General features: G+C 40.0%; 1 protein-coding gene across 1 annotated transcript in view; it reads right to left on the reverse strand.

Moving 5' to 3' along the window:
- The window catches only part of LMAN1L (lectin, mannose binding 1 like), a 101998-nt gene that overhangs the window by 49375 nt on the left and 29069 nt on the right, over positions 1-23554 (reverse strand). Inside the window, exons 6-11 of the mRNA XM_075859426.1 lie at positions 19967-20066; positions 18859-18982; positions 16864-16919; positions 6371-6488; positions 4504-4691; positions 1175-1242 (exon numbers count right to left, since the gene is read on the reverse strand). Coding sequence (XP_075715541.1) covers positions 1175-1242; positions 4504-4691; positions 6371-6488; positions 16864-16919; positions 18859-18982; positions 19967-20066 — 654 coding nt within the window. The remainder of the gene's footprint in view (positions 1-1174; positions 1243-4503; positions 4692-6370; positions 6489-16863; positions 16920-18858; positions 18983-19966; positions 20067-23554) is intronic.

Genomic DNA, 23554 nt, shown 5'->3' on the forward strand with positions numbered 1-23554 from the left:
GCACAAAAATCCACTACAATTCTGCCATGTTTGAACTTGCCCTAAAGGCTCTCCATTTAAACAACCTGTCAAAGTAAAAATGGCATATTACATGTATATCTTTGGCAACCAGGTGTATTGGAGACCTGTAGACCAGCAGTTACGCTTTGGACAAGTAAGAAATATTGGAATGCTTTTTGCTAGGTTTTCAACCAATTAACGCTGAGAAAAAAACAAGCTGCAATTTCCTGATATTAAGACACATGCACTGTATGTAGGTCTAAAGTGGATACCTTTCTGAAACTCATTCAAGAGGGAAATACCAAAAAGTCTGTACAACTATAATGTTCCACAAGGTCAGCACTGAAAGTCATTTATCAATTAAATTGTAATTCTCCCCCAAGCTTTGACGTGTAGATTCATTAGTAAGAACTAGAACTACAAAACAAGCCATAGATCTGATTGCACACATCTAAGATTAACTGAGGCCTGTGGGTCAAATAATGCCCAGATACTTGGAAAGGGCAATCCAGTGTATGCCAAGACAGCGCCAGGGGAAAAGTCAGCGACCCAAACATTACTATGTCAAAACACATTACACAGATTTTGCCACCAAAGCATTATTAAATGAGTAACAATGTTTTTCTTAGGGCTTAATGAACCCATGTAGATTACATTTTCATCTATAATTTGTCTTCTACATTTATATATATTGTGCTGTTCTTTAAATGGACCATAGGATACTGCACTGCCAAAATACCAGCCACAGGACATGACTATATGATAATTTTGCATTCTAAATAACTATAAAAATGTTTAATATATGCAGTACACAGAAAAGAAACATAATAGCACCCAGCAAACAGAACAACCCATATGATAATGATCAGAATCCAACAACAGGAACATTTTACTGATGGACCTAGAGCCAGAAGTTCTAAGACAATTATTATATAGCCGAAAAATATCAACTTATTCCCCCATTTAATAATGTTAATGGTTTCTAGAAGAATTTAGAGCTACATTTACTCGTGATTTACCAATGTAATTACAATGTGGTCAGTAATGCTTGTATACAGATGACAATACTCCAACTTCATACCTCTGCAATGGTATATACAAGCCACACTTGTTTTAACAAAGGCCTAACCTGCTCATGCTACTACTGTTAGTCAAAAAGTAGGACATTACTCACTTGAGATCCTTTATCATGGCGAGAAGATCTGGCATTCCATTCATGACCGTTTCCAGGCTACTGTGCATCTGTGAAACATGGGAGGGGAATCGTGCATCACTGGATAGGCAATATTATACATAGAAAGGGATCCTGTTTAGAATGTTTTTAGATGCTACAACAGTGTAGGGTTGCACATGCATCTAAATATCGATACTATTTCGATGCCGTGCACCCTCAAAAGGTTCAATACTGTTAATTCATGTATTTTGATACTAAGCTGTGCGGCCACACTTTGTATTGTAACACATGAATGTAGTCAGAGTGGGGCCGTGGGTGTGTAATACAGCCATCGCCCTGCTCCTGACAAGAGGGCGCGCGTGGTCAGCACGATGTGGCCGGCACTGCACTAATAAGCGCCGGCACTGAAGACAGAGAACATAGCGGGCACACTGCAAAACACCCCCATATTCTCCGTTTTCACTGCCAGCACCGCCACTCATTAGTGCAGCGCCGGCCGCATCACATCATGCTGACCGCGCTACACACACACTTGTTGTCAGGAGCAATGCAATGGCTGTACTACACAGCCACAGCCCCACTCTAATGGCAAAGATCAGTGAAACCTCTGATCTCTGTCACTACTCCCTTGAATGCTGCGATCAAAGCTGACCGCATTCAAGGGGAATATGACAAGGGGGATGCCCTTTGGATCGCGTCCCAGGAAATCCCTGTGACGTGATCGAGGGACATACCAAATATAGGCAGACAGCCCAGGGTCCGTTGAAGGACCCCAGGGCTGTCTGACCATATTTCCTGTTGTTAGGGCATACTTAGGTATGTCCTAACAGCTGCTTGTGTACTATCAGTACACAGGCTAGTGTACTGGCATATAGATAAAGTAATGTTAAAAATGTTAAAAAATAAATATAAAGTAATGTTAAATTAAAAAAAATGAAAAAAAAATACACATACATCTTTAACAATAAACACTAAAATAAAAGTCTTAATACATGAAATATACACCCATTCGGTATCGTTGCGACCGTAATAACCTGCACAAGTGTCATTTATGATGTATACACTGTAAAAATATGAAAAACTGCTTTCTTTCACTTTCTCACACATTAACCCAATGTGTCCATAATGACTGAGAAACATGATGGGGTTTATTACTATTAACCCGTTGGTGACCGCCAATACGCCATTTAACGGCGGCCACTAACGGGCTTTATTCTGATGCATATGCCTTTTTATGGCACTGCATCAGGATAAAGTAAACAGAGCAGGGAGCGTCAAATCTCCCTGCTCTCAGCTGCTAGAGGCAGCTGAGGGCTGGGAGCGTCCCTGCTCTGCCGTGTGAGATCGATATCAGTATCGATCTCACCCGTTTAACCCCTCCGATGCGGTGCACAATAGTGTGCGCCGCATCTGAGTGGTTTTGGAGAGAGGGAGGGAGCTCCCTCTCCCACCGACACCCGGCAATACGATCGCCGAGTGTCTGTAATGGCAGCCGGGGGCCTAATAAAGGCCCCCAGGTCTGCCTGGAGCGAATGCCTGCTAGATCATGCCGGAGGCATGACCTAGCAGATGCCTGTCCGTTTTAAACTGACAGGCAGTAATACACTGCAATACAAAAGTATTGCAGTGTATTATAATAGCGATCGTAGAATCGCATATTAAATTCCCCTAATGGGACTAGTAAAAAAGTAAAAAAAAAGATTAATAAAGTTAATTTTAAAAAAAATCATGTGAAAGAAAATGAAAAACCCAGCTTTTCCCCTTACAAAATGCTTTACTATTAAAAAAAACAAAATAAAGTAAAAAAGTTACACATATTTGGTATCGCCGCGTCCATAACGACCCAGACTATAAATCTATTACATTATTTAATCCGCACGGTGAACGCCGTAAAAAATGTAACAAAAAACTATGGAAAAATTGCCGTTTTCTGTGAATCCTGACTTAAAAAAAATGTGATAAAAAGTGATCAAAAAGTCGCATCTACTCCAAAATCGTACCAATAAAAACTACAAGTCTTCCCGCAAAAAAAAAGCCCTCATACAACCGCTTTGGCAAAAAAATAAAAACGTTACGGCTCTTCAAATATGGAGACACAAAAACAAATAATTAAAAAAAAAAAGTGTTTTTACTGTGTAAAAGTAAACAGCGTAGATTTAAGACGCGAAAAAGAGTGGTAATAAGTTGATAATTTTGTACGGCCCGCGAATGGTTTTATAAATATCCAAATGGCCCTTGGCAGAAAAAAGGTTCCCCACCCCTGATCTATGCTCTAGCTAAACAGCAGGATTCCTAATCTATTATAAACCACAAGTACTGTGTTTCTTGAATCAGGCTTTTCACACTATCCTTGTGTGGATTCCAGGGCTCTGACCCTCTCTACAGTAACTGCAGAGCTTTTATAACTCAGTAAGGAGCCCAGTAGCTTCATTTGAGCTAACTGATCTAGGGTAACGCCCTACTTGAATGTGTAAGGGAATGACAGGTCCCACTACCAATCCTACCTGCATTCCATAAAAATACAGTCCCAGAAGACACACTTAACAAAAGCCTCAGCAAACTAGGTTTATGGAGTAAACTCAGCGTTCCTGGATTCCTTTATCTCACCCATCTCAGAACACTAAGCGAGATATACACCTCCTCCAGTACTTTCCTGCTGCCGGCTTACAATAGTTATTTATTTCCAGATTTGAAATTCATACCATATCTAATTTGTAGCTGTGCTGATGCCCAGAAAATATCTATGTGGATGCCTTTAACAATAGGTGAAATATTAACCAAATAATGAGCGTTAATTTTAAAAAATAGATGTAAATTCTGATACAATCAATATTTCTAGCCATACTTGGATCTGCCATATCTAGCAGGCTAAATATTTTATCCCTCTAGTATTGCACCATTTAAACAGAGTACATGTAACATTATACGTATGTGTCATGCGTTGTAATTATTGAGAAATCATTTTTCCACAGATACGTTTCTTTGAATGATGTGTTATCTTTTAATGCAAGCAGCACATGAAAAAACGTTTACACTTAAAAACATTTTATCCTGTTGAAAGAAACAGGAAACAAAAACAAAAAACCCATTCTCTAAGCTCTTAATCCTCAAAATCATAAGCGGTTTAAGAGCACAGCATCTAAGTAATGAATGAATAAGTGGATGGGAGGGGGCATAAGCCGGAAACAGGAAAAGAGGCAGTCTGTTGTTGTTCTGTGTTTACCTGACAAGTTCTATAAACATTTTATATATTTAATAACAGTATAAACCACATCAAAAAAATGAATGTAGGAATATGTGTAATACTCGGTACTCTGCCTTATACTCACATGTTTCAGGCTTACAGTTGTGGTCTCATTGGCTATAGAGCGACTTAAAATGTCTCTGTGTCGTATCTGTTCTTCTAGAGTCATGTTCAGCCTGGTCCTCAATACTCTCATCTCCTCCAGCAACCGAGTATGTCCAAAAAATATCATCTCGAGCTCTCGTTGACTGTCTGATTCAAACTCATCCTCATCTGACCAAGGATGAACAGCAACATGCAGGAGTGAGGTTATAGATAAGGGAGTCACAGATATAGGTAAGCAGCAAAAAACAAAAATCAGCAACAAGAAAATGGCATAATCTGTGTCAAACAGTATTCTAATGCAGGTTGGATAGATTCCACAGGTCAAACAGATCTCCTAATGGAGGATCACCATAACCTGCAATCCTAAGGCCTCATGCACACGACCGTAGTGTTTTTCTGGTCCGCAAATTCCAGGACCGTGTTCCGTGAAATGTCATCCGCAGTTCATCCGTATGTCCTCCGCAGTTCATCCGTATGTAATCCGCAAAATGCGGATGAAAAATAAAAAGCCTAGGTAAAACATGATGACGACAGAACTCATTCCCGGTCGTCGCCTAGCAACACTTCCGCAAATCCGCAAAACTGCGGATGACACACGGCGGTGTATCCGCAATTTCCACGGGCCCATTGACTTCTATTGGCATGTCCGCACCGCATTTGCGGCCCATAATAGGACATGTCCGTAGTTTCTGCGGCACGGATGTGCGGACATGCGGAGAGCCGTGAAAACACGGATAGTGTGTATGGGCCCATAGAAATGAATGGGTCCGCAATTTACCCGTGGATTTGCGGTTGAATTGCGGACGCAAAAACACGGTCGTGTGCATGAGGCCTTACTGTTCCTTATAGACTATAAGAGTATAGTGACCGCACACTGCAACAAAAAGCCTTGCTAAGTTATATCAACAGTGCCCAATATAGATCACGCTCCATTCATTTCAATATGGGGAAGTAGGAGTCATTACTGTAGACCTTTACTTCCTTCCTGCTGAAGTCAGCTGCAGGGTTGGTTAGTTGGCTGGAAGGATAGATTACTAAACAGGAAAATACAAGCCGTCTGTGTGTCTGTAAAGGGCACATGTTAGTTAATAAAGTCTGGTGATTACAGCAGCCTCGGCACTGGGTCAAGCAGTGTGTAAGAATGTAATGACAGGTAAAGGGGGGAGGTGGCAAGTGTAATCAGACTTGTAGAAACAGTAACTGGTGACCGTATGGCAGCTCTACTGGATCCGTAATATCGCAACTACCTCTTTTTAGTAAGAGAGGTCTGCAGCACAAACAGCTGAGCTTGGAGGAGAAAGCCTCCACATGTACTGCACGTAATGATCTAATAAATGCAGTGTGAAGTTTTAAATGAATCCTCAATCTTTCCGATTGGGTCAGAAAATAAGGAGTATGACATGCAGACCATGTGTATTATTGCAATTATTAATGCAGTCCCCAAGTTGTGAGACATATATGAATTGTCCGTCAATTTCTTATTCTCTATTTATATCTGCATCGGAGACGATGTTAGGAGCCTCCATTGCAGATTCTATAATATTTCCTGGGCAAACTAGGACAGCATGCTGCGCTATTTTGTTTGGCAAAACGAAGGACACCATGTCGGAAACCCATTAAAGTCAATGGGTTCTGTTGGGCGCCGTTGGTTTTCGCCAAACGACGGACCCAACGGCTCCTTTTTTTGTTGCTCTGCTCCGATGATGGAGCAGGACAACGGAATGCCCCAACGCAGATGTGAACAGAATTTTAGAAATTTGCTGCAGCTGCCTTCACTTTCGATACATGCCCCCGTTGAACAGATTAGCTGAGATAAAATGACATAGTGAGAATGTTAAGATTCAAACCTTGTACGGGATTCTTCTTCTGGAAGTCTTGCATGTTTTTTTCCAGTTCCTTCTGAAACTCCTCAAATTCTTTCTCAAACCTTTCACTCTCAGCTTTTGGGATCTGAGATCCTGGAGACTTTGAGAGAAAACATTTAGTTTACACAGCCCAATTACATTAAAAAGAAGATTAGAATATATGTTTCTTAATTTTCTAATATGACACATATCCTAAAACAGTAATAATTCCAGATTTCTAAAGAACTGGCAAATGTTTCCAGCACAAAGTATTTTATTTTGTGATTTCTCAGATGTTCTCTACCCTAAAAAGTAACTTTCAAATACTATTTTATACAAAAGTATAAAAGCGGTATACAGCTGATAAGAGGCCCAAGTTTTAAGATAGGCCAACGGAGGAATGATGTTGCTTGAGAAAAGCATCCACACAAGCTTCGTGCACATCTGCTTCGGGACTCCATCCATGGGTTTTGTTGGACTTTTCCATCAGGGGAACCCATGAACGGAATCCAAACTGATCCAGTGCAAATGGTTTCCGTTTGTCACTGTTGTGTAAGGGTTCCATTGTTTTGGCGGAATCAATACTGTAGTCGACTGTGCTATTGATTCCGTCAAAACAACGGAACCCTTACGCAACAGTGACAAATGGTTTCCGTTTGTGTCAGTTTGGATTCTGTTCTTCGGTTCCCCTGACGGAAAGGTCAGATGGAACCCATGAATGGAGTCCTGACGCAGATGTGAACGAAGCCTAAATTAGGAGCAAAAGGTCTGCCTTCAGCTGCCACTAGGGGAGCTCCTTACTAACAGCTTCATACACTTAGTATTGAGTACAATGGGAGCTGTATACATTTGTATGGTATGAGCTCCTCTTGTGGTGACTGTACTTCGCCTGACATTTATCATTTAACTCTATGGCTGTAAGGCAGTAAAGGGCTAAAATGTACATACTTTATTTTATTTATCTTAATAGGTCCAAAATTATAAGCCGACTAATTTCATATATCTATATATCTTTCTGTTACAGAGCTCAAAGTCCCCTTGCTTTTTTTCCACATAGCAAGTGTAAAATGATAAAATTCTAGATTCCTGCCACCATAAGGGAGAGTTCACTGCATATGTATTTATCCAGCTCCCACTAAACTCAATACTAGTTGTATAAATACCGTACATAAGTAAGGAGCTCCCCTTAGTGGCATAAGAAAGAATTTTATTATTTAAAGGGTTTTTCCAGCCAATAAAAAATGATGGCCTATCCTTAGGATAGGCCATCAATAGCTGAGGTTCGACTACCAGGACCCCCACCGATCAGCTGTTTTAAAGGGGGCACAGCGCTTATACGAGCACCGCTTCCCCTTCATTTCTTCTTGCTCAATGTGAATGTTTGGCACGCATTTAGCAGCGTTTCACAGGTATGGCAGCCTTTTCTCCCATAAAAGTCAAAACAGCTGATCGGAGGGGGTCCCGGGAGTCAGACCCCCACCCATCAGCTATCGATGGCCTATTCTGAGGATAGGTCATCAATTTTTATTGGCTGGAAAACCTCTTTGACTCAATAGCTGAGTGACTGCTTCTCCTGAGCTTTGACATTCCTGCAGCTGAGTGGGCCCTCCTCAGTTCCAGGGTCTCGTAGCAACTGCAATGGCTACTACAGCTGTAGTTACACCAATGATAAGAATCAATAGTCATAGCCCCGCCGGACAGAGAAACGCTGCTGTCAGCAGAAGTGTAGCTAGGTTCTCCTGCACTCGGAGCAAAGATTACGTTTGGGGGCCCCCATCTTCTTTCCCGACATCATCTTCCCCCTCGCCATGTTTGCTTTCTCTACCAATCAATAAGATGTAAAAAAAATTCCACAATTTTTTTTTATGTAACTCGAGCATAAAACCTTTAGTATATTTTACAAGCAATATAGTTATTTAATATGTAGATAGTGCCACACAGCCCCCCTTGTAGATGAAGCCACACAGCCCCTCTTGTAGATAAAGCCACATAGCCCCTCTTGTAGATAAAGCCACACAGCCCCTCTTGTAGATAAAGCCACACAGCCCCTCTTGTAGATAAAGCCACACAGCCCCCCTTGTAGATAAAGCCACACAGCCCCCCCTTGTAGATGAAGCCACACGGCCCCAAACAACAATTTAAAAAAACTTGTACTCACCTAGCCCTGTTCCCGCGGCGAATGGAGCAGCTCCACAGCCTCCTCAGCTGCCTATGAAACGGGATCCTTGCATATGCCGGCGTGATCCATTGTTCTCATTGTGCTGGCCTGCACATGGATCCTGTCCCAGCGCCGTAGTGAATAGCAGAGCAGGGAGCTAGCTCCTTGCTCCGTCATAGAATTCAATTGTATCTGCGTCCTAAGGACGCAGATACTATTGAATGTGGCAGTCGCCTGGAGACCCGAATGCCCGATGCAGGCGACGCACCCGTCGCCCGAAACGGCACAATGTGGGACCAATAGCAGCCGCTGTAGCACACCCCCTTCCTCCCCTTCTAGTTTCTCCTGGGGCACATGCCCCGCCTGCCCCCCCCCCCCTCCCTAGCTATGCCCCTGCTGTCAGGGACAAAGACTTCCATAACACATAACTTTTATTTCAAAACAGTTCCCATTGAAAACAAGAAAGGGAACAGACAGTAAGGGTATATAGGTCAGAACTAGCCCTAAAAATAGACATTGTTGCCTAAAGTATCCAATGAAATTTCAGTTTCTATTTTCTGACTGCACCTAAAAAATGAGATGCGGATGCTAATAGAGTTGTTATGAGCATCAATTCTCTATTAGTATGCTTTCATAAATGAGGGCCATTAAACTGATGCACACATTTAATAGACTGAAAATGTTACCATATAATGATAAAGTATATACAGTATCTGAATGACCCTGCTATGGTCAAACGTTATTTCATTTTTGACCAGAGCCAGATTAAGGGTGTTCGTGTTAAGGAACAGTTCATTTTGGGACTCGCCACATACAGTGAAGGAAATAAGTATTTGATCCCTTGCTGATTTTGTAAGTTTGCCCACTGTCAAAGACATGAACAGTCTAGAATTTTTAGGCTAGGTTAATTTTACCAGTGAGAGATAGATTATATTTAAAAAAAAAAAAAAAAGAAAATCACAGTCAAAATTATATATATATATATATATATATATATATATATATATATATATATATATATATATATATATATATATATATAGAAAGAAGCATAGAACACAGCAACGGCACCAGGACTTCAGAGTAGATGAAAGCAAAAAGTGGATTTATTCACCTCAGTATAAGCAACGTTTCGGTTCAACAGGAACCTTTCTCAAGCCATAACAAACTAAACAAAGTGTCAGGTATTTATAGGAAGGGTATACATAAATTGGCAATCACATAATTAAATGCATAATACCATCAAAACATATACATACAAATGTGTCAGTTATATAAAAAGACATATGAAACATGTGCATAGTTCTCCCACTGTGAAGCATATAAATATCGTGAAATACATGCAACAGTGTAGTGGTAAATAAACAAAGTGTTATGATTAGGGGCAATTATGGATAATTGGAAGCAGGCAGAGACTCATTAAATCTAAATAGAAGTGTACTTACTGTACAGACGTTAATCCATGCCGAGAATTGGGGATTGCGCCCGACACACACGTGTGTCAACTGCGCATGTCCCAAGATGGCGCCCAAACCGGATATTAAGTCCGGTGGAACGCATCTGGCAATAAATCACCACTGCGCATGCGCCACATCGGAACATGCGTTCCACCTCTATTGCGCATGCGCCAGCTGGAATTTATAAAAAACGCAGAGCAGAGATTACTTAGTGATAAGAACAAGACTATTATTTGTCATGATACACATGATATCGTGGATTACCAGGTTCAACCCCCACAAAGTTATATGGGTTTTGAACCAAATTTCCACACATCGGGAGATTTTGGATAAAGGGAGCTGAAAGGACACTAATGATAGTGTACTCTGGCGCCCCCTGCTGATAGAAACGAAAAATTGTATGTCATAATGGATCACTGTTGTTAACTATGATCACCAATGGGGCAAAAAATAAAAAATAAATAAAATAGAGATATTATACTATAAGGAAGGTTGGTACTCCAACAGGGATAAAACATATTCCCACGTGAGTGTCACCTTCAAGAAGAAACGCATCTGTCTGAATAAGACAGTATGCGTTAAATATTAATGCTACGCCCACATTTAAAAAAAAAAAAAAAAAAAATAAGACATCGATACAAATACCCAAAATGCAGATACGAACGTCCACAGTATAAGGCCAAAAAATCTAAATATAAAATTCTCCACGACCCAGGTTATTTTTAATAAGCTATCTCATATGGCTCAGTACATATATATAATCCAAACATGAATTTGTCTTTTTTGTAAAATAGAAACAAGACTTCTGCCGCTTTCCAATATCTCTCAAAAATTGCTTGACATGTGATTGTGTATCTGAAATATACAAGAAGAAAAAACACAATGTATATGACATATAAAAACAAATTTAAAAATGCATGCTAGAAAGAGGTCAAAATAGGACCTCAAAAAACATACATCAAAAACACACAATTACACCTTTGGGAACGTTAACCAATCATATCTCTATCGATCTTAGGGAGAGAATAAGTGGCCCATCCTTATATATGTGGACCACAAGGATATTCTATATTCAATCCCTTAGGAGACATGGTCTCTAATTTAAAGATCCACTCGAGCTCTTTTCTTTTAAGCATCCGGCCCCTATCACCGCCACGTCTCAGCTGAGGCACAGAGTGGGGGTTGAACCTGGTAATCCACGATATCATGTGTATCATGACAAATAATAGTCTTGTTCTTATCACTAAGTAATCTCTGCTCTGCGTTTTTTATAAATTCCAGCTGGCGCATGCGCAATAGAGGTGGAACGCATGTTCCGATGTGGCGCATGCGCAGTGGTGATTTATTGCCAGATGCGTTCCACCGGACTTAATATCCGGTTTGGGCGCCATCTTGGGACATGCGCAGTTGACACACGTGTGTGTCGGGCGCAATCCCCTATTCTCGGCATGGATTAACGTCTGTACAGTAAGTACACTTCTATTTAGATTTAATGAGTCTCTGCCTGCTTCCAATTATCCATAATTGCCCCTAATCATAACACTTTGTTTATTTACCACTACACTGTTGCATGTATTTCACGATATTTATATGCTTCACAGTGGGAGAACTATGCACATGTTTCATATGTCTTTTTATATAACTGACACATTTGTATGTATATGTTTTGATGGTATTATGCATTTAATTATGTGATTGCCAATTTATGTATACCCTTCCTATAAATACCTGACACTTTGTTTAGTTTGTTATGGCTTGAGAAAGGTTCCTGTTGAACCGAAACGTTGCTTATACTGAGGTGAATAAATCCACTTTTTGCTTTCATCTACTCTGAAGTCCTGGTGCCGTTGCTGTGTTCTATGCTTCTTTCTATTTGGATGTTGGGGAATGGATTCACCCCCAGGTAACGAGCACATGGCCTGATTTTTTGGAAACCATTGGAGTGCTGTGTTCATCTACCATTGGACTGTGTTTGTTTGAATCGAACGCGTGCACCCAGTGCTAATCATGTCTACTGAAGATGAGCAGGACATAGGTGTGATGACACCTCAAGTTTTCACTTACACCAGAGAGGACGCCGACCGTATCCTACAGGGTCTATCGGGGGATGTGGCCTTCCTAAGTGTCCCTACCGTTGAAAACGTAAGGAGAAAATGGGAGGCGGATTCTAAAAGATGCATTTCCCTTGAGCTACATCTGTCAACACTTGGCGAGTATTATCGGTGTACCCGTATACCGCGTGGCATGCGTTCTCATCTGAGACCCAACCTCTTCCCTGCAAATATAGCATTTAAAGAGAGGTTTGAGGCTATCTCGAATAAATATTCACAAGATCTTCTGTTGCTGAACCTGGAGTTCTTACAGAAAGAGATTGACCTGGTTAAAGCACACCTGAGCGAAAGAGAGGCTCAGCTGAAAGAGATGATGTCTACACAAGATTTCTCAATTTTGAAGGAAAAAGTTGTTTTATTTCTACAAAAATTTCGTAGTGACATCGAGAAGACCAAACGCCAGAAATGGCAGCGAGATTTGGATGACTACGCTACTGGTAAAATCTATTGCTGGCAGGGAGAAGATGCTGACCCAAGGGGTTCCAGGAGGATCGAAAAGGGACCCAGGAGAAGATACAGAGGAGCTGAACCATACGTCACTGATTCGGAATTCTCGGATGACCAATATAATGTTCCTTTTTTAGGGGACAACATGGACACCCCTACTATGGGAGAAAGCGAACCCGCAGGGGCGGGAGGAAATATAGGAGGAAGAATGAATGCCAACAGAACCAGAGGCAGATCGACTCCAGCACGGGGGATACGGCAATATCCGACCAGGAAGAAAAACCCCCAGACCTAGTGGTGAATATTTCGTCATGTATATTATCTGACCCACAGGTCAAAGTGCTTAATCGTGGTCTGTCTTTTTGTCCAGATAACCCTATAGATTGGTTTAAATTAAATTTAGATCTTGAATGTTTTTTTAGGTCATTGAGACTTAAGGTACATTTTTCTGAACAGTCTCCACCTGACAATGATAATTCTATAATTCCAGGTAGTGATATGTTTCATCTTAGGGATTATGGGTTGTATAATAAAAGTAAATTTCAACCTCCCCAAAATATACATGCTGTTGAAACATATATCTCACTTGTTAAAGAACAGATCAAATTATTACGGGAAGTGCAGAGGGGTAGTTTCAGTCAGAAAAATTTGACACGTATAGAACACATGGCACTTAAAGAACTAATGGATAATAAGGATCTTACTATCAAACCGGCAGATAAGGGGGGTGCCATAGTAGTTATGGACACCTCCCTTTATCTGGAAGAAATGACAAGACAACTGAATGACATTAATGTTTATGCTGTTCTGTTGGGTGATCCTAAGTTCGCGTATTTACGTGAATTGGATAACCTAATAGATAATGCATTTAAGAGCAAAATCATTGATAGAAATCTGCATGATTTTTTACAGGTGAAATTCCCTGTAACTCCTGTCCTTTATTTATTGCCCAAAATTCACAAGGATCCCATTCGGCCCCCTGGACGTCCGATTGTTTCAGGGAGCGATTCCCTTTTTGTCCCAGCAGCAGTATTCCTAGATAAAATTCTTAGGCAGTTTGCCATTGGTGCAGACTCCCACATCAGGGATACCTCGGACTTCCTGGTCAGAATCCAGGATCTTTTGATCCCTGACCGGTCGGTTCTGGTTACCCTTGATGTGGGTAGTCTGTACACCTCAATTGCCCATCAGGAGGGGATTGATGCCTCGCTTTTCTATTTGGAAAAATCTGGCTTTTCTAAGGATAAAATTGGTTTTGTACGATCATTACTGAAATTCATTTTGGAAAAAAATTATTTTCTGGTGGGTGATACATTTTACCTACAGAAGAGAGGAACGGCAATGGGGTCCAATATGGCCCCCACATATGCCAATATTTTCATGCGGCGGATTGAGGAGGATCTTGTCTATGTGTCCCACCACTTCAGTCATGTACTGCGGTGGTGGAGATACATAGACGATGTCTTCCTCATCTGGACTGGCTCAATAAGTCAACTACAGGAATTTGTCACATTTCTTAACGGTTTGAATTCCACTATTCAATTTACGATGTCATTTTCTACATGTTCTGTTGAATTTTTGGATACTCGAATTTCCATTGTCAATAATAGATTGATTTCGGATCTGTTCTCTAAGAAAACGGACAGAAACAATCTCTTGCACTTCACCAGCAGCCATCCAAGCACGCTGCTAAAATCACTGCCATACAGTCAGTTAATTAGAGTTAAGAGGGTGGTTAGTCAGGAGGATGAATTATCGCCAAGACTTGACCAAATGTGCAAAAAATTTTCTGATCGGGGTTATCCGGACCATGTGTTGGATTTTAATAGACGGAAGGTTGAACTACTGAATAGACAGGATCTCCTCGCCGGCCAGGTGGCTGTGAACAAGAATGTTCGCTTACCCTTCATCTCCACTTTCTCCTCATTAAGCCCACAAATTGGTGGGATTCTGAGGAGAGATTGGAAGATGTTAGAGAGGGCCTTTCCAAAGGTTACTGAATTTCAGGAGGGGCCAATGATGGCGTATAGGAGAGGCAATACCATCAAAAATAGTATAGTCAAAGCCGATATTGGGTCACATCGCAAAAAGCAGATGTTTTTGGCACCTCCGAAACATGGATGTTTTCCATGTCTTGGTTGTAACATCTGTGACAATATGATTAAGGGGGGTATGTTTAATCACCCACAAACGGGTCGACCAATTACCATAAAAGGTTTTTTTACGTGTCAGTCTTCATATGTCATTTATTTGCTAACCTGCCCATGTGGGCTCCACTATGTGGGTGAAACCACTACAGAAGTACGTCTCAGGTTGAGAAACCATAAATCAAACATCAAAACTAAAAGGCAGGATTTACCAGTGTCGAGACACTTTGTTGAGAAGGGACACAGTCTGTCACAGTTGAGATTCAGAGTCATTGACTCTGTGCCTCAGCTGAGACGTGGCGGTGATAGGGGCCGGATGCTTAAAAGAAAAGAGCTCGAGTGGATCTTTAAATTAGAGACCATGTCTCCTAAGGGATTGAATATAGAATATCCTTGTGGTCCACATATATAAGGATGGGCCACTTATTCTCTCCCTAAGATCGATAGAGATATGATTGGTTAACGTTCCCAAAGGTGTAATTGTGTGTTTTTGATGTATGTTTTTTGAGGTCCTATTTTGACCTCTTTCTAGCATGCATTTTTAAATTTGTTTTTATATGTCATATACATTGTGTTTTTTCTTCTTGTATATTTCAGATACACAATCACATGTCAAGCAATTTTTGAGAGATATTGGAAAGCGGCAGAAGTCTTGTTTCTATTTTACAAAAAAGACAAATTCATGTTTGGATTATATATATGTACTGAGCCATATGAGATAGCTTATTAAAAATAACCTGGGTCGTGGAGAATTTTATATTTAGATTTTTTGGTCCTTATACTGTGGACGTTCGTATCTGCATTTTGGGTATTTGTATCGATGTCTTATTTTTTTTTTTTTTTTTTTTAAAATGTGGGCGTAGCATTAATATTTAACGCATACTGTCTTATTCAGACAGATGCGTTTCTTCTTGAAGGTGACACTCACGTGGGAATATGTTTTATCCCTGTTGGAGTACCAACCTTCCTTATAGTATAATATCTCTATTTTATTTATTTTTTATTTTTTGCCCCATTGGTGATCATAGTTAACAACAGTGATCCATTATGACATACAATTTTTCGTTTCTATCAGCAGGGGGCGCCAGAGTACACTATCATTAGTGTCCTTTCAGCTCCCTTTATCCAAAATCTCCCGATGTGTGGAAATTTGGTTCAAAACCCATATAACTTTGTGGGGGTTGAACCTGGTAATCCACGATATCATGTGTATCATGACAAATAATAGTCTTGTTCTTATCACTAAGTAATCTCTGCTCTGCGTTTTTTATAAATTCCAGCTGGCGCATGCGCAATAGAGGTGGAACGCATGTTCCGATGTGGCGCATGCGCAGTGGTGATTTATTGCCAGATGCGTTCCACCGGACTTAATATCCGGTTTGGGCGCCATCTTGGGACATGCGCAGTTGACACACGTGTGTGTCGGGCGCAATCCCCTATTCTCGGCATGGATTAACGTCTGTACAGTAAGTACACTTCTATTTAGATTTAATGAGTCTCTGCCTGCTTCCAATTATCCATAATTGCCCCTAATCATAACACTTTGTTTATTTACCACTACAATGTTGCATGTATTTCACGATATTTATATGCTTCACAGTGGGAGAACTATGCACATGTTTCATATGTCTTTTTATATAACTGACACATTTGTATGTATATGTTTTGATGGTATTATGCATTTAATTATGTGATTGCCAATTTATGTATACCCTTCCTATAAATACCTGACACTTTGTTTAGTTTGTTATGGCTTGAGAAAGGTTCCTGTTGAACCGAAACGTTGCTTATACTGAGGTGAATAAATCCACTTTTTGCTTTCATCTACTCTGAAGTCCTGGTGCCGTTGCTGTGTTCTATGCTTCTTTCTATTTGGATGTTGGGGAATTGATTCACCCCCAGGTAACGAGCACATGGCCTGATTTTTTGGAAACCATTGGAGTGCTGTGTTCATCTACCATTGGACTGTATATATATATATATATATATATATATATATATATATATATATAGCACATCTCACGCAGCTACATGCGACTGACACCTCACCAGGTGAGGCAGGGATAGGTGACCATGTAGATATGCCAAAAATGTTTCAGTTGGGGACACCCCTTTACATTCATACAAGGCAAATAAAATAAATAAATGACTAATGTATGGAAAAACTTAATGTTACCTCTTCCCAGGTTGTGCTGAGACTGTACACCAAAAAAGAGTGAACATCATGGTCATCTGCAAGATATAAGGTAGCAGGTGCTTGTCGGATCTAAATAATTACAGGACTATACTATAAAATATCCTTGCAAACTACTGCACAAGTTATTAATAGAATAATAACACAACCATAATAGTCAGCCTTTATATGGAAAATATATACAAAGTTTAGTGACACCATCCGGTCTAGTGTACTAAACATATTTCAGTATCAAGGGAAACAGCGCCCCCTAGTGCCACATTCATCAAGATTTAGATTAAGTCACTGTAAGAAGCCCCATATTCTTGAATTTTTGTGAGTTAAAAAAAACAACTCACAGTTTCTGTTTCTCCCTATAGTATCTATCTAGGAAAAATATTTTTTAGTAATTTTATTATGTGTTTTTTTCTACAAATATGACAACAATTTAATCTAAACTAATGTGGACCTTATAACACTTAGGCTAGGTTTACACAGCATATGTTCAGGCCTAAAAAATACAAGGAAGATTTCAAGAGAAAACACCTTCTGAAATCCTGGTATTTACTAGCTGATTTTCAAACCATTTTACATTTTGCAAGTATTTTTGAAGTGTATTTTGAGGTGTATTTTTGAAGCGTTTTTTTGAAGCAAATAAAAAAAAAAACGTGATCAGAAAAATTAACTCAATAAACATTTCATGAAGTGACGTCACTTCTTTTTTAGATAGTGTAGTTTTCCACTTTTTTTTTTTTTTTAAATTGGCGGTGTGAAAATATGCCTCGAATGAACCTCACCGCATATTTCCCATTGAAATCAACGAGAAACTGTTTGCACACGTTTTAAAGGCTATGTAGACCTTTGAAAAAGTTTTTTATTATTATTATTAAATACAAATGTCTATCAATGTTTTTGGTGCAACTTTGTAAATACTTTTTCTTAAAAATTATTTTTACTTTTTGAGATACAGCTGCTTTATATCCTGTAAACAGAGCAGCTGTGTATAGCGCTGAGACTTGAATCCGTCAGGTCTTCGGCACTGGCTGGTTCAGTGACAGCGGGTCCTACGCATCTCTGACTTAGATGTGATGGATAACAGTTAGCTCCTGCGTGTCAGAGGCACGCAGGACCCGCTGTCACTGAACACGTCAGTCTCGCTGACCTGACGGATTTACGTCTCAGCGCACGATACAGCTGCTCTGTATACAGAATACAAAGCAGCTGTATCTCAAAGTGTAAAATCATATTTAAGAAAAAGTAATTTAGAAAGATGCACCGAACACACTGATAGACCTTTTTATACAAAAAAAAACGATTTTAAAAGCGTACATGGCCTTTAAGTATATTTCGGTGCCTAATATGAGTATGCCGTATAAACATGGCCTTAGGCTCTGTTCACATCACACCAGGGCTATATGTTTGGGTAATACTCCTGACGTATTCCTCCATGTATGCCTCCGATGTATATTACTGTATAGCCAGACATTGGCATATGTCGACCATAGGGCAAAATGTCTTTACGGTGTCCATTAGGATAAAATAAGTGTTTTTGTTTACTTAGCATTTATCCATGCTGATGGCTTTTATGGGGTAACATGTTGATAATTACGTCAAATCCATTATAATGTGTTAAGGATACAAACCGAAAGCATAAAATGCTAGTGATAATTGAATAATTTTTTTTCTTCATATACAGCTCCTGCATGATAGTATCATTCCAACATAGTCTCTGTAACTTTCCACCCCCACAATGGTGCTCTACAGATGCTGTAAAGCAATGGCTCTTTATTCTAAGGGGGCAGGTTATCTCTCATGACAGGGACAGAAGCCATGATGCCACACTGACTTGTTACCAGCTCATCCCTATGGACATCTAAAGGATTCAAATGAATTCTTCCATTATAATAAACTTATAATATGTAATACTTAATTATATTAACTAAAAAACTACAAACATAAGCTATAAACATAAAAATATCACAGTACATCAAGTCTCACCTGCTAGTGCTGATGTAGCTGCGGAGATTCCGAAGTATCCAGTGGATGGGATCACCATATCGGGCACCTCAGCACAGAGCTCAAAAGCATTGCTACTAGGAGAAAACCCGGTTTGTACAAAGATCTAAACAAATAAAAAACAGACAAGTTAATACGGAGTAAGGACAGCCAATCAATTATCAGTTATCATTGAGATTTGTACAGAGTTTTGACTTATATTTTATTCATTCATACAAGAATCAAATACCATTATGTATCTAATATGTTTATATAACTTGTGCACATAACATTGTTGTGGTTATATGATTGGATGATTTAGTGTCTTGTCAAATAAACTATTACACAGCAAAATTACAATACAGTTTTAATATAAAATTTATTTATACCATGGATAAAATACAACCATTTACTTTTGTCACCACTAGGTGGCAGGATATGGAATAACTACATAATCAACAACGACAACAGAGCCAAGCAGCATCAACAGAGGCAAGCAATATGGTTTATGTTTATCAACCAACATATTTTTATTACTCAATTGTATAACATTACTGTTGCATGGATTACACCAGCAACATTTGCTTCTTAGAAAATTTTAAAATATATGATTTAGGTCTAATAAAGGGTCAGACACATGAACCAAAAAGATAATAAACAGGGATACCAAAAATTTCTGCCATAAAGACCTAACTGCAGCCTGGGTAACAAGGCTTGGAGAAAGGCTAAAGTCTTATAAAAAAAAGCGTGATATTCAGGCTAAATGGTCCTAATGGAACATTAACATTTGCAAGAAAAGTAAATTCTATCCTTGGGACTGATGAGCCGGACTTGTAGATTTCTTTGGGTAACCGGAAGCTTTCACAATCAAATCAAATTTCACTAATTTTAAATATATTTTGTTCACCTTCAGCTCATGTATAGCTCTTATATAGAATTAAACATGTTCTAGTGCTTCCCACAGCATCATTTCTGGAATTATGCTTGTTCTGAGTACACTACAATACTACAGTGTTTTATGTGTGGTTTGAGCAGAAATCTAGATTTACACAGTACACCTATAGACAAGTAATAATGTGTTTTATAGAAAGGTTTTGTCTGGGGCACTTACTCGTAGAGTTCTTTTATAATATGTTATCTTTGTCCTGAATGGGCGGATTGTATTCCGGAAATGTTCCACACAAGTTCCTAGTGCTTGATTTGAGCCATCTCTAAAAAACAAATAAAAAAAAAAGTCCTGAACACCTGGTATAGAACAATTCATGGCAGAGTAAATGTAATCATGTTTATCACAAGGAAAATAAACATTGTTGAGGAGTTGAAAAATGTTTCTTGAAAAAGTAAAATCCAAAAATAACATTTTCAACTATAGGTTGGATTCTAAGTCTTGTGTACACTACAAATTCAGTCGTGCAAATGTTACATACATTCTTGCGGTAATCATACAACTTAAATGTCACCACATTATAAGTGCCCTATCTTCTACATAATATGATCGGCGCTGTAATGTAGATTACAGCAGTGTTTTTTATTTAGAAGAACAATTTTGACCAAGTACGACCTATTTTAGATTTATTCTAATGACTTTCTTAATACACAACTGGGCGTGTTTTAGCTTTTGACCAAGTGGGCGTTGTAAAGAAAAGTGAATGACGCTGACCAATCAGCATCATACACTTCTCTCCATTCATGTACTCAGCACATAGTGATCTTGCGAGATCACGATGTGCTGTCACTTACTCACAAATTAACATTACTGAAGTGTCTTGAGAGTGAATAGACATCGCTTCCAGACATGACGCGATGTCTATTCACAATCCCGACACTTCGGTAACGTTTGTGTGTCACTTACTCACACAGCACATTACTGAAGTGTTGGGATCGGAATAGACATCGCATCCTGGCTGAAGGCAATGTCTATTCACTCTCAAGACACTTAAGTAAAGTTAATGTGTGAGTAAGTGACAGCATCGTGATCTCGCAAGATCACTATGTGCTGAGTAAATGAATGGAGAGAAGTGTATGACGCTGATTGGTCACTGATTGGTGAGCGTCATACACTTCTCTTTACAATGCCCACTTGGTCAAAAGCTAAAAAACACCCAGTTGTCTATTAAGCAAGTCATAAGCATAAATCTAAAATAGGTCATAACTTAGTCAAAATTGATAGTTTTTCTAAATAAAAACCACTGCTGTAATCTACATTACAGCGCCGATAATATTATGTACAAGATAGGCCACTTCTAATGTGGTGACAGAGCCTCTTTGACACTTCTGTAAGAGGTAGATGCACGGAAGAGTAAAAAAAACAAGTGTCACACAAAGGTTATGCAACTTTTTCCTATATATTTATTCAAACAGGGTAAAGTTAAACGCATTATTGCATTATCTAGTTTCTAAGTGGTAGTGCAGCCCTAGTTTAAATCAAGAAGGAGAATCATGAGAACAATGATGCTAAATATCTGAAGAGCCATTCAGATAAACTTAAAGGGGTTGTTGTCTGCTTTGGACAATACATACTTGTTAGAAGAGCCCCTTGGCAATAAGCAGATCACAAATTATACCCCTGCTGTGCCCCCCAGAAATAAGCTGATATCTGTGGGGAAATCTGTCAGAAAAGGCATGAACACTGGGGCGGCAGATGCACGTGACCGAAACCATGCCCCCATGCGGTGGCGACTAGGAGTGAATGGGTGAAAACTGATACTGTGAACGGCTGATACAAGTGTGTCAGCGTTTCACAGTACTGAGCAGCGTGAGGGTAAGCAGCACTTGCAAAAGAACTGTGATCTTTTTAAAATGGCTGATCGGGGAGGGGGTGATGACATGGGTTGGACGTCCACTCATCAAATATTGATTTCCTGTCCTGAGGATAAGCCACTTTTCTCTCTCTGAAAAACCCCATTAAGGGGTTTGACCATAAGGGACATTTATGAAATATCCACAGAATATGTCACTATGTCTTAAATGTCAGATAGATGCGGGTCCCACCTCTAGAGATAGGTGCGGGTCCCAGAGGTGGGACCCACGTCTATCTGACATTCATGGCATATCCTGTGGATATGTCATAAACGTCCCCGATAGTAAAACCCCTTTACGTTTAATGCATCAACAGTATGCCGTAAACTCCCTCTAGTGGTTGTTGCAGGTAGCCAGAATGATAAATTCAAAGGGTTGTCTCATGAAGTCAACCCCTTTACCAGTGGAGTGGCCATAGGGGTTGCAGTTGCGATCGGGCCCCTAAGCCTTGTACTGTATTGGGCAGCTATGAGGGACATTATACTGTATGGGGCATTATAGTGTATGGGGTGCATTATACTGTATGGTGCAGCTATGGGTGGCAATATACTGTGGGGGCAGCTATGGGGGGCATTATACTGTGGGGGCAGCATTGGGGGGTATTATAATGTGTAGGGGCAGCTATGGGGGTTATTATACTTTGTAGGGGTACAAAAAGGTAGAGAGACAGCAGCATACGCAGTTATCCAGGTATCAAGAAACGGTTTCTTTATTTCACCATAAGTAGCGATGTTTCAACCCAAGCGAGGGTCTTTCTTTGCTTGAGAAAGACCCTCGCTTGGGTCGAAACGTTGCTACTTATGGTGAAACAACGAAACCTTTTTTTGATACCTGGATAACTGCCTGTGCTGCGGTTGCTCTAACTTTTTGTGTCCATTTTGGAGTTGGATTGGCTACGACTCGACACGGTTTGAAACTTTCTCCTGTTTAGATGCCCCCTGTGAATGCTCTCTGGGACTGTGATGTGCTGCTGATCTCTCACTGTGTAGGGGCTGCTATGGGGGCTTTATACGGTGTTTGAGCAGTTATGGGGCATTATACTGTGGTGGCAGCTATGGGGAGCATTATACTGTGGAGGTATTCATGGGTGCTGTCGGGCAAAGCGGCTGGGCATAAGCGTGCGCAGGGGTCTGGTGGCGTTGGGGAGGGGTAGGGGGATGAAGCTGAATTCTTGCAACAGGGCCCATGAGCCTTTAGCTATGCCCCTGCCCTTTACATATGCCCTATTAGTACATATAGACATAATTAGAGGGGGCATTCACTTTGGCAAACTTCTCGGCATATACTACTACATTTACAGCCGATGCAGGGGAATTGTATGGCTGGCTGAAGGCTTTTGAACCCATGGCCATAAGTTGATTGCTGGTCCGGCTTCAATCTGAAGTGGGGTTTTCTTCATGAGGGGTTTTTAATGTGATTTGGACCTCAGTGTCAGATCAGAAAGATTGAGAAATTCATCAGTGCAGAATTTTGGACCTATTTGAATAAAAAAAACAAAAAAAAAAACTATCCATAATTGAGCTTTAAATATTGGCTGGAATTTCTAATGTTCTTGCTGCAGGTGAAAGAGGACCTGGCTGAGCATTTAAAGGAAGACACTGGGCCAGATTTACTAACGATGTGCGAACACATAGAAAGTGTCAACTTAGACTAGAAAGACCGAAAATGCGCCAAATTTATCAAAGTGGCGCATGCTGTATGAAAAATTGAACGCATCTTGCTGTTCGACATTTTTTCTTCCTTATACCACCCTTTGGTTGGCTTAGCGCTAATTTTTTTTCACACTATCGGTGCATGTTGGTGAATTTAAGCCACGTCCCATTTTTACACACTTTTTAAAAGTGTCTAGTAAGTTGCAAACGTCTTATTTTTGGGGCAGATCAATAATAAATTTATACAA

This window comes from Rhinoderma darwinii, chromosome 3 (genome assembly GCF_050947455.1).
Source record: "Rhinoderma darwinii isolate aRhiDar2 chromosome 3, aRhiDar2.hap1, whole genome shotgun sequence".
Classification (NCBI taxonomy): domain Eukaryota; kingdom Metazoa; phylum Chordata; class Amphibia; order Anura; family Rhinodermatidae; genus Rhinoderma; species Rhinoderma darwinii.